The sequence below is a fragment of the Cyprinus carpio genome, chromosome A10, assembly GCF_018340385.1.
Source record: "Cyprinus carpio isolate SPL01 chromosome A10, ASM1834038v1, whole genome shotgun sequence".
NCBI lineage: Eukaryota > Metazoa > Chordata > Actinopteri > Cypriniformes > Cyprinidae > Cyprinus > Cyprinus carpio.
The window spans coordinates 11,890,721-11,904,198 of record NC_056581.1 but is presented as its reverse complement, the minus strand read 5'-3'; the positions used below and the strand labels follow the sequence as shown (position 1 = coordinate 11,904,198).

General features: G+C 33.3%; 1 protein-coding gene across 2 annotated transcripts in view; it reads left to right on the top strand.

Moving 5' to 3' along the window:
• Window positions 1–13,478, top strand: part of LOC109091108 (opioid-binding protein/cell adhesion molecule-like) — a 161,716-nt gene that overhangs the window by 126,385 nt on the left and 21,853 nt on the right. For both annotated transcript variants that reach the window (XM_042765240.1, XM_042765239.1), the window contains one exon: window positions 9,949–10,086. In XM_042765240.1, coding sequence (XP_042621174.1) covers window positions 9,949–10,086 — 138 coding nt within the window. The remainder of the gene's footprint in view (window positions 1–9,948; window positions 10,087–13,478) is intronic.

Below are 13,478 nucleotides of genomic sequence, written 5' to 3'. Positions count from 1 at the left end.
GTGTGCACTCTCTATAACAACAAAACATTGCGCTTTTGTAAGATAATGAAAGCAAACATGATGCACTTTCTGTCATCTCGATCTGTGAAGTTGAGCGCGAAACTCTGTGTATATCTTTGCCTTACACAGACATTAAAAATATATCTATAGAGAGTGAAATATCTACTTTCAAATGAACCAATTCAAATGGAAAACAAATATTCTCATATTAAGTAATCCATATGAAACCTTCATACAGGTGCATCACTACTTCGGAGATGATGAGTCAGTGATATAAGAGACTTCATCTCTTAAACTGAAACAAAGAAAGCACTTTTTTAGCAGTGAATTATTAAAATATTTATGCAGCCTCCTTACTGTTTTTCCCTAAAACATTCATAATCATTACTTCTGCCAGTGTGCTGTGGCAAGCTTTATGCATTTTTAGGCTATGTAGGCAATTAAAGGCTCATTATAATGATTTAAATGGTTTATTAATAAACGTGCGATTAGTTGACTAATGCTTAAAATGAACGACTACTAGTCGACCAGAAAAATCCTTAGTCGAGGGCAACCCTAATGACTAGATATGATATTCAATTGCAGTTTCAACCTTTTCAAAGTGTTTATTGTGATATAATTAATCAGTCTTATTTTATCTCTAAGGCATATGTTTGGTAAAACACAATGCATACAAATTCAATTAAAAAACAATTCTATTTTGTAGTTTACGAATAGAGAAATGCAAGTCAGTGTATTTTTTTTTCCTTACATAACTCTAACCCAAACCCTGCACTCAATGGAAGTGTCTTTTAAATTAATTTCAAAAAGTCTGTAAGGTAAGCAGGCTAATCTTTGACGAGTGAATAGGTGGTGTTTTTGGCTATTTGCATATTTGTGTTGGATATAGCACATTAGCTTGTTTCAAGGGCACATGATAGTGAGATCTGTAATGGATGAGTTCACAAAATACTTGTTTTGTCTCTCTCAGCTAGTATCAAAAGGACAGGCTTACACAGGTGGTGTGCACACTGAAGCTGGCTAGAATTGGGCTGTTGAAATGCATTTACTTGCAGCCAATTTGGCTCTGTATTCTCACTGAATATTACCTCCATTTTTTTTTTTTTGTCTTCGCCAATGTCCTCTAAGGATTGTTAAAAATTTAATTTGATTTATTTTAAATCCCAGACAAGAATAATTGTGCAAAGAAACTCAAAATGAACTATTTCAATGTTGCACATCATGCATATATCTTATGTGGGTGGCCTGTATGCAGAATATGACATAAAGGCCATCACCTGATTCTTGAAAGAGAAACATTTCAGAACGAGCAAGGTCAGGGCAATGTTGATGATATTAAATGGAGTACTATAGTACTTGTTGTTTTTTTTTCCAGAATAACAATGAAAACAACTGAGTACAAAAACAAAGAAACAGTGAGACAACTCCCAAGATTCTTTGCACAGAGGATTTGTTCAGACAAACACAAGAGCACAGACTTGAGCAAACACATTTGAATGATGCTTTGATGCCAGATGAAATTATGAATCCTCGTTCCAAATTCTCATCTAAACTAATGGGAGATGTGTTGTTATTTTCGGATTCATGCAAGGATCCATCAAAGTTTTTTATTTTAATTTTTTGGCACTCATTTTCCACATGTCAGTCTCAGTTTTCAAGATGTTTCTCCATCTGCTTAAAATTTGACATTTGCTTAACAGAACATTGTATAAATCAGTGTTTTTATTTAGAAAGGTCTTTTTATTTTATTTTATTTTATTTTATTTTATTTTATTTTATTTTATTTTATTTTATTTCATTTTTTAATTTTTTTTTATATATATATATATATATATTTATTTCATTTTTTATATATATATATATATATATATATATATATATATATATTATTTTATTTCATTTTTTAATTTTTTTTCAGTTACATGGTTAGCTGCATTTTAATAGGACCACTTAGCACTGTTTGTTTTTTTTTTTCTTTTGTTTTTTTTTCAATTGTTCTGTCCCTGTCAGAACAGCCCCCATTTTTGGGTCACAATCCACCAACTGAGAACCACTGGTATATGTAACAGAAGACCTATTTTAAAGATCTATGAGGTATCACGTTCTGATTTATCAGCTTGCATTGAGATATCAGTAATGTCCAACCTGTTCTCATAAAAATATGTACCTTGTATTTACGTACCTTACTGCACATTTCGCTGCAGTTTCAAAGAGAAACACTGGTTCAATTTGTGAACCCCGGCACATTTTTATGAAGTTGAAATAGCTACGTATTGCTGTGTTTTTATTATGTTGCTTCTGGCAATGGTTTACGATTACGATGGTTCAGAATTCAAATATCCGGGGACTGTCGCTAAAAGTTAATGCTCTATAGTGTTGGAAATATGCCCTACACCAAACTCAACCCTAAACCTACCCGATAGTGTTAGCAAATGCAAAACTGATATAAAACCGCCATTTTAACTTCCTTATATGCAGATTTGAACTGCTTTGTTGAACTATGGTTACACACGGGATTTGCACCGACCGGAGCTCCTCACCTCTCAAGTACATCTCCTTACTCCGTGAGCTACCGAACAAACCGAACACCTTTGAAAACCCTTAGATATGAAGCTGGATATGTGCGATGCTAACGTTCAAAAGCATCAGTTTTCAAATCTCCCAGCATATTAATATTGTTTTGAAGTCATAAAATGATATTCTTCAAGTAATTGTTTGAAAATTATGCTTTATTAATCAAAACTGTAAATTTGTGTGAAAAGGAATAAAAGGTGTCTGAGTTATACTGCCTCTAGTGTTCATTTATTTTGGAAACTGCAGTGATGTACTTATTGGTACGTATTTCAAGTCATGTATTTTAAGTATTTTTGTTTATATTTAAATACAGTATATTTAAGTATTACTTTATTTATAACATTTTCTTAATAATGTATTTATTTTATTATTAATACTTATTTTTAAGTGTTTATTTATGTGAGAATATATTTATTTTTTAGAATACATGTAGATTTTTCTGAAGCAGAATTAAAAAAAGAGAACAGATCTTCACCTTCCTAAGTTTGCGAGCCAAAGGTAGAGGATGAGACGACAGAGCGCGGGTAAACAGAGACATGTGCAGGCCATGCAGGGAGTCCAAGACTATTAGCAAGCAAAGGAACGGTGAGGATAAGAAGGAAAGTGCGACTCAAGTGGGAAAAGGGGAAGGATGAATACAGCTCAGTGCAGGTAGTGCATGAAAGGTGATGATCGCACTCCATATGTTCCATTAGCTGGAAGTCTTCACGGGAGGCATAGAGGATTATCAGGAGTTTAATTTGCACTAGAGTTTACACACAGTTAAAAGTATCATTTATTTGAAGTCGAGGAAAAAACAAAACAAATGTAACTGCACTGCAAAACCTAGTTTGCTTTGTCAGTAGGGCTGTGCAATTAATCGCATGTGATTGTCATGCACATCTCGTCAGTAAAGCTGGTTCTGTGATTGGTAGTAAATCTCAATAACCTGCTTTCAGATGGAGTGGCATTTACTACTCAGAGCCGTAGTTCACTGACAAGCTTCGCAATATCGTGTTTATTATCGCAGGCGATTCGATCTGCGATAATGAACGCGATATTGCGTACTACTACTAATCATGTAACCAGCTTTACTGACGAGATGCGCATGACAATTGCATGCGATTAACTGCACAGCCCTATTTGTCAGTGCTATTTGTCACTTAAGAGGTTCGGTTTAAATTAGGATGCTCCCTATACAGCACGCTAGGTTTTAAAACACAACTCTTGAATGTTCATCCCGATCAAAGCACTTTCATTAAAGTGATTCAACATGTATTACCTGATGAGCAGGATGTCATATACACTATTATGTATCAAAGGGGAAAAGCGTGGCAATTTAATTAGATGGCCCTGTAAACAACAAGCGGGATTATCGTCTTTCGTTTGCTCAAGTGTAATGACATGTCTCTGTTTTAGATTAGTCTCGAACTTTCTCCTCCATGGGGAGAAGGATAAGACGGCCTCTCAATTCACTGCACATTTGTGTAATAAGCTTTAGCTCGTTACTGGATTGAGGAGTAGCTCTTTTCTTCATTTTAAAGAGCAGTAATGAGCCATTGGAAAGATTCAGTAGGGTTATAATAATATAAATGGGAGGACAAAACCAGTGCAATTTGCCTGGGTGACACATTAGCAGCAGCTATATCACCAGAGGCAGCACGGGAATCCTTTTTTCACCCACTGAGTTCTGTGGGTGCCCTGCCTTCTGCTTCAGTTATTTCAACCCTCTGCAAGGCCAATTGAAAATACAGGTTTTGTGGAAGACTGTGGGAGTTCGGTCACATGAGGCAAGAAATGCCACATTTAGAAATGTTCCGCTATCATAGCTAAAATAGTACTCTGGAGGCTTGATATTAGAATCTGCATCTGCATGTTCACATTTTTAAACATTAACTACCAGAGAATTACTTAAACATTATATATATTCTATATATTAATTATATTTTTTAAATCATTATTATTATTGAAACAGCCCATTTGTGGTTTTCTTTTTTATGGTACTAGTTATTTTATATACAGACATTTTAATCACAAATTCAGTCCAGTACACCCATTTCTGACTATTTGTTCTGTCTTTTCTGTACAGTGAGTTTGTTTAAATCAGCAGTTTTTTACTAATAGTTTTAAATCAGTATTATTGTATTTTATTAACCTGTACTTTTAAATTAGTAGTATTGTGGAGTGAGCTGTGATTGGTCAGACAGACCATTCCTGTCTAAGCAGGTGGTTCAGGGCCACAATAGGCTGCAAACTGGACTAACTTTCTGCCAATAATAATCTGCCAGTCTAATGAATAACTGTCAGTAATGAGGGACAGTTCATCCTGCTTTTTTATCAACCTCGAAACAGTGCCATTGTTAATGTTTTGTGCTGTTTCAGCCACAGCAGTGCCAGATAGATTGAGATGGGATTGCAGTAGGGTGATTGCTTTTCTCCACAACTGTAATAACTGAAAGCGGCTAAACAAGCTGCTCTCTTGTGAGGCGAGAGACCTGTAGCTTGCTCTGATGGCACAATGTGACTCGTTAGTATTGTTATTAGAAAGGAGTGAAGAGGCAATCACTGCACAAAACACACCATAATGTTCACTCAGTATGTGTTATATGAAAACACCCTGGTTGTTTGATTTCCCCATTGAGCTAAGAGCATACCAGTAATATTACAATATATTAAATAAATCCATGCAGGCAGATAGGGTAGTCGTATAATATGTAATGTAGTCTGGTCTAAATGTGATTTTTCTTTTTCATTATGGACTTTCTAATGGAGCATTTAAAGACATTTTGATTTTCTTTTACAAAATTAAAGGCTTCTCTGACTGTCTTGCCTTCTCCTCAGAGATCTATTAAAAGCTTTCCACGTGCATAAGAACAAGGTGAATGATATGTTAAATGCTTTGAAACATTCCTGACAATAACCCACAGGCGTCAGCGGTTTGACATTGCAATCTTTTAGACATTGAAGTGGAGGCTTTTCATCGCTGTAGTTTTACAACATAGTCTACACTGATTGACACTGTCACTCCATAGTGACGGCTGAAAAAAAAAAATGATTCCCATACATTTTGTAGTTTAATGATTGACACCTTTTTGACCAGTGGATTCTCTGAGGATATTGGGCTTGTGTCATTTGTGTCATTTCGGAATTGGAAGCCATATGGAAATTGACTGCTGCCAGTCTTTATTAAAAGATCTTAGAGGAAAACACAAGCATCTTGGTTGACTGCTCTGTATCAGTGGCAAAACTTCATGTTGTCATATTGCTTTGCAATGGCCTTCATTACAGAGACTTATTAGCAGCTGCAAAATATATTTTGAATTGTTTTGAAAAGTTTGCTTAGGGTGACTGAATTAAGCATAGTGATGTACAAATCAACATTCAAATTAAATAAATGTTTAAATAAATGAATATTTCTTATTAATAGTGATATATTATTTAATTCAATAAAAATAAATAAATTTGTTCAAATAAAACTACTCCATATATGATTTCTAGTGATAATTTCTTAATTGTGTAATCTTAAAACTTCGTTCTTAATGTATTAATAATTCATTAATAATTATTCACTAAAGTAGCTTTTGAACATTATTAATTAATAATAATGTTTCTATAAAGAAAGTGTAATGATTTGTAATTTATTTTACATTTACTACATTACTATACTGCATTTTTCCTTTTAAAAGTTTACTATAAAAATAATGGTATATTATTGTGCTATGCATTTTTCCTTGCAAAAGTTTACTATAAAATTTATAGTAATTATTTTTTTTCTTCAACTCAGCATTCCCTTGCGTTGCCATATTTTTACGGCTGCTGCTTTTGCAGTCCCTTGTTGTAGTTTTCTATATAGTATGCTTCAGTTTTCAGTATTGCATCAGGAAGCAGCTCTTTTTTTCTCATTTTAAAGAGCAGTAATGAGCCATTAGAAAGATTCAGTGGGGTTATGAGAATATAAATGTAGAGACGAAGCCAGTGCAATTTGCCCGGGTGAAACATTAGCGGCTGCTAAATCACCAGAGGCAGCTCAAGAATGAGTTTTTCTCCCACTGATTTCTGTGGGTTTCCCGCCTTCTGCAGTTATTTTAGCCCAGTGCATGTCCAATTAAAAATTAAGGTATTGCTCAGAGATGGTGGGAATTTCTGCAAGCATGAGACAGAAAGATACTTCATCATGAACTTGAGAATGGTTGAGGCTTGTCATTTGGCTGAGAATGATTCATTTTCAGCAGTTTACCACAAACACACATGGTAGTGATTAGAGGTAACCTAAGTTATATAACTAGACTTGCTTGAGTCTCTTTGGAAAATGTTAGCATAGTCTTACTGCCTGTTCATGCTCTGTACTCTGTACTTTTTTGGTAGCTGTTTCTTGAAGTCAAAATTAATTCTTGTTTGCATTTTGCTTTCAAATGTGATGTATTTCAGAAAAAAAAAGAAAAAAAAGGCTATGGCTTTATTTTAGCATGTATTTATATTCTTCATTCAAGTAAATATTCACATATTAAGTTAAATATTTAGTATTTACAATTATTTAGTGTTTATATATATATATATATATATTTATATATATATATATTATATATATATTTTTTTACATATTATTTTACAGTTTCAACATTGACACCTGCATGAATACAGAAGAATGCAGAACAAATGAGCAGAAATGGGTCACTCCATTTGTGATCTGAATTTCTGCCCTCCAAAAATAATTAAAAATCCATAGAAAAGAAAACCACAAATGAGAATTATTTTAATTATAATAATAATAATTAATTTTAGTTGGGTTAACACTAATTAAAACGTATAAATAAATAGATAATTAAAATATTTAATATTATAATATTATAAAATGCGGACAAATGTTTTTAGAGACCAGTGATATTTTAGTATTTTTTATTAATATTGTGAATCCATTGTGAATTTATTGTTATATTTTCTGTTTTTTAATTTTATTTTAGTAAAATTAAATGATTTACTAAAATTAAAATGAATTACTAAGTTTTAGTAAATTTGTTGTGCGGTTTTGTCATTTTCTTTTTTTTAATTTTATTTTTGTGTTTTTATTATTATTTCAGTTTGAGTTTTAGCTATTTTAGTATATTAAGTTAAACAATGAAAATGAGAAATGCCTTTGCAACTAGCTGAATTTTTTTTATATATATATTAGGGCTGCACAATTAATCAAATTTCTAATCGCAATTACAATTATTGATGCCACAATTACATAATCGTTCAAAGCGGTAATTAATCGTCCACTTACTGTATGTTACTCTGCGTGCTTAAGATGCGTTTTTTTCTTTCTACATGTTATCTTAAGGGTTTTCTCCATTATTTTAATGTTAGCTTTAGTATAACATTATAATACCATTCATATTTTTATTTTTATAATTTAAAGAAGAAACCAATCCGATGTACTGTATAGTTGACATTTGAGGCTTAATACTACAGAAAAGCACTAAAAGAGATATATATAGATGTACTGTATAGTTGACATTTAAGGCTTTATATTTATGTATATATATATATTATATATATATATATATGATATGTTATATATAATTTTATTTCTGTTCAGTTAAACTTTATTTTATTTCAAGAAATTAACTTGACTTTTTATGGTTTTAGCTGAAGTTGAACCAATAATAACCCTGTCAGAGACAGAAAATACCCATATACCACTTTGAATGATGATTCATTTGGCCCAATTTCATTGCTTCAACCTAGCGTCATGCACACACACAAACTCACTACAGCTAAAGTAACTAGTGAAACTGATTCTTTTGAAGTATTTTCAATTTTATTATAGGCAGAAAAATGATTGTTCTGGAGTAAAAATTTAATTAGTCCCATCAGGACTTTCCCCCTGCTGTTATGATTTGATAGATAAGACACAATATTGTCATACACTGGTGGCTTACGTGGATAACTGGATTTATTTAAAACTAAATTAATTTATGTTTTCCATTACACATTTGTCTGAATCATTGCCATTCATATGATAAATATTCAATGGCATGTGAGCGAATAAGCAGTCACATTGCAGAAACTTGGAAGACTCTGACCTCAGTATCTGTGTTAGCAGCTGTTTTTTTGCTGGGAGCCCAGACTTCTTCTGCAGATCAATTATTCAGTCATATTGTAGTGTGTTTGTGCACGTTAGTGTACCTGTGTGTGTGAGTGAGTGACATCCCTTAAGAAAAGTCTTGTGCCCACTTCGAAGACTCACTAAAACTTCAGTAAACAGTATTTACCATAAAATATTTACTTTTCCAGCAAACATAGATTGCGGACTCCCATATGAGGCAGGCCCGATAGGATGCCAGCTAAATAATATCTCTGATATACTGGCTGGTTGGTTTATTCAGACTGAAACATGGAACACAGTCAAGAAAACTGACAGACTGTCTGGGTACCATTTCCAGTTTCAGTCAAGTTATAAACAACATTACCTTAACAGAGCATGACCTGCTCATCTCATCATGTCAATCAAATGACAGCGTGTAATACTGAGGCATTATTTTAAACCAAAAAAAAAAAAAAAAAAACTGAAAGAAAGTATAATTTTATTCAGGACAGATGCATTAAATTGACTAAGCGTGACAGTAAAAACATTTATGACGTTATAAAAGTTTTTTTTATTATTATTTTATGCCATTTTTTGAACTTACTATTCATGAAAGAATCCTAAAAATGTGTATACAGTTTTATGTTGAAATAACAGGAAATGTTTCTTGAGCATCAGATTAGTATAAGAATCCTAAAAAAAATGGATCATTTTTTAATGAAGATATTATGTTTTTTTAAAATTTAGTTTTGATATTAAAGGATTATGTTACATTTTAACAGATACAAAAATAGAAAACAGTTATTTAAAAAAATATAATACTATTTCACAATATTACTGTTTTTGGTGTTTTGTGTATGTACTACAGTAGACTCTTAGTACATATCATAATTTTCAAAGATGTCACCAATCTGAATATGAGATCTATATTTTTATAAAAATTATGTTTTTCTTTTGCTTTGTACACTGCTTGTATTATGTTTGTTTTTCTTTATAAAATCATACAACCTAATCAAATATATATAACAACATGCCCTGGGAAATCGTTGCGAAATTTTACATAAGAATTTCCAAGAGTAAAATGTAAATGTAAATGTATCTGCTGAAGTGAACAGGGTTCAGCCTTACACATCTATTAAATCGAACAGTGAAAAATATGCACATCTTGATTAAAGCTAAAATTATGTTGAAAACATCCTTCGGTTGCTGATGATGTCATAATTTTTTGGTTAATTGATGATTAATCACTTAAGTGGCAACATTTTTTTTTTTGCCGAAGTTTTATCAAATGTGTGATTACAGTGTTGCATTATGTTGGTTTTTTGCAGTTCCTGCCAGGATTGTAAACATATCCGCCGATGTTTCAGTGAACGAGGGCAGTAACGTAAGCCTCATGTGTCTGGCCATCGGGCGACCTGAACCCAGCATTTTGTGGAAATTCCGTTCTTCAAAAAGTGAGGGAAAAGGTAAATGAAGTCTTTCTTTATTTTGCAGTGCTGTTTACAGGAAATATAGCATTGTTAATTTTCTCAGCAATGTAACTACTTATGTTTCTTAAAGTGATAGCTCACCTAAAATAAACATTCTGTTATTATGGACTTTAATTTCAGTCTATGCCACAAAATTGTCCTGGGATATACCGCAGGACTCATAGAGAGCACTTTTATGATGCTTTTAGTCCCTTTTGGTGTTTAAAAACTCCAATTCTGTTTCGAAACGTCTTCTTTTGTGTTCTTTATGTTCCACGGAAGAAAGAAAGAAAGTCATACAGGTTTGGTACAACATGAGGGTGAATAAATGATTACAGATTTGATTTTGGGTGAACTGTCTCTTATACTGAACCTCACTCATGGTCATGGGATGAATTATCTATTATATCTTGTGAGATATGACTTGATTTTTGGTGTCTCAATCAGTTTCATTCAATATACTGTACAGTTTTTATGTTAATTTCTCATTTTCTATTCATCAGTAGGTAGTGGCAGGTTTGTTCTGCGCATGACTCTTCATAATTTTCTTTCAATTAGATATTTAGAAATATGTCAAACTTCAGATAAAGAATGTGAATCTGGGATAATTTTTAAAGGGTTTAGGATCTGACATCAAATAATGTCAAGCAGTCTCAGCACAGCTGAGAGTAAATCCCCCACATGTACTAGGTATTCATGTCTTCCTCCACTACCCGACTTCCAGGACACTGGCTGCATTTTAATTCATCTGTTATAATGGAAACCACAGCTGTACACGAGTCAGGCAAGAAAAGAAAGGTTTCAGCCTGCAAAATCACTTTGCAGAGAAAGCAATATAAAAGTCTGTGCACAGGGTGTCATTTAATGTCAGCCAGCTTGCAGCCATAGCATGTTATCTGTGTTGACATTTATATGTGATTCCTAATGAAAGAAATAAGATGTGAGGGATGTTTCATTCTCTTTTTCTGTCAACTTTTACAGCTGAAGTGAAAACCTGAATATTAATTTTTCTGGATTGTTCAGCAGCTCTGTCGATATAGCTAAATGTTGATCTTCTTCAATTTCACATAATCCTAAGGATAAACTGAAGTATTTGAGTATCTAAATAAATTGAATCTTTTATTCCATGAATTGCACAATGGAACATTTCTAGAATCAGATTTCCCTATCAGATGTTTAGTTAAGATTTGGATTTGGGTAGGAGAAACTGATCCTAGACCAGCAGTTATGAACAGTTTTATCCCAAAGCACAAATCAGAAGTAGATTGCGAAATGATTCCACATACATTACAGTACAGATCAAGGTATTCAGATCAGTAAAAACAAAGTAAACAAAATCAAATGAAAAGCAAGATTGAAAAGCAAAATTCTAAATTAATTAGGTAATGCAGCAGACAAAAGTTTATATTATGTGCATGTGCTACACGTTATGACGGGTCGGACTAGAGAAGGTTTTTTTTTTTTTTTAAAGTCACAGTCCATAAGTGGAAAGACTAGAACAATCTTAACAGAAACATTAGCGCTAGAGGTAGCTCGAGGGTCAGCGAAAAAAAAAAAAAAAAAACAGAACCCCAATAAATCAGTAGGTGTGTGGACTTTCTGTTCCTGATATGAGAAGTCTAACTGTAGTGATAAAATAGTTTTTCAGTAAATAGTACAACAAAAGGGCCTTTCACACTAATGTTGTAACTACCCACTTTTGGGCTTTTTTGCACCGCAGGAACTGGGTGCGATTTTAGTACCGGACTGCCTTTTTCGAGAACCAAATTAGCTCCTACTCCACAACAGGGTCTAACCAGCACAACTGGTACTACACGTGACATAAGTAGACACTGATTGGCCAGACGTATTTGAAAACGCCCTCACCCACCATTATTTAAAACACCGTGTAACATACTGTAAACATTGTGTCAACTTATTTCCCAAGTATGATGAACTGCGATAAATATACGGGTGCTGAAGTGCAGGCACTTGTAGCAAATGTAGCATTGCCAGTTGTCGTTGAAGATTCTTAGTCCTCCTTTCCATTCTTTCAATCGCTTTACGTATATGTCAACATTCCATGTTCATTATTGTGAAACCCGCGAGACACAACAAAAACACAGCTCTGATCACAGCGTCCTCCATCCTCCTGTTGTTAACATTGTTCTTCTTTGTTTTCGTTATTGAAAGCCGTGCACAAATGACATCGCTGTCGACCGGCTTACGTCACGTCTTAGTACACACTGTCGGTGCGAATGCAACCCTTTAAATGGTACTGAGAAACAGTTCATGCAAAATCGTCCCAGTACTTTAGTACTGTACATTTAGTTCTGGAACTAAAGCGGTGCGAAAGGCCCTAAAGTCTTGCTGAGTCTACTGCTAAAAACTTTTAACTACACTAAAGTTTCCAAAATAGGGTTTAATGTGACTTTATATCTCACAACTGCAACTTTATATATCACAAATATATTATCACAATTGAGACTTTATCTCAGTTTTGATTGTATATCTCACAAATGCTACTTAATATTGCACAAATCTGACTTTACATTTTACATTGTGACTTTTTATCTCACTGCAGCAATGCAGCAATTGCAGCAATGCCATAGAAGAAGCATTTTGTGTTAGCCAAAGAACCTTTCAGTGAACTGTTCTTAAAAGAAGCATTTTTCTTAGTGTGAAGAACATTTTAATAATCATAAAACCAAAAAAATGTATGTTGATAGATTAATGAATCATGAATAATGTGATTGATTAATAAATAAAACTGACATTTAGAAGGTCCTTCTCATTTACACTGGAATAGACAAGAGCTTGGCAAGAGCGTGAACACTTGTGCTGTGTTCTGACACTTCTTTGAAAGACAGAACAGAATAAAGCAGTTTTAATGTCAAATTAGATAAATGTTTTAATTGCATTAAATACATGTAATGATGTTACACTTATTTAACTAATCTCATAAATTAGCATTTAAATAGCTTGCCATAACACATATTGCATATTTCATCATTCTGTGGGCCATTTATTTTTTAGTTTGAGCTGATTCCATAACCTGTTATGTTGGCAAGAGAAATTCATCCACTGAAAATTGCTATTGACAAATATTGGCATGAAAATAAGATGTCAGTATATGAAAGGCAGCTGCACACTTCAGAGGGTGTAATACTTTTTTGGAAACAGAAAATGCATTTTGAAAAGTGCTTATTAAATTGTTTGAAGTATGTCTTTGAGTGCACTGCACTGACATTGAAGATAACTGATTTTTTTCCTCAAGATGCAGTGGAAAGTTCAAGGCCTTTAATTTGGCATTGTCAAGATTTGATTGGCATGCTGGTTGCACAGAGGTCTGATATTGTGGGGCTCCCATTGAACTGCAATCATACTGTTATTACAGTGCATACTTTTTG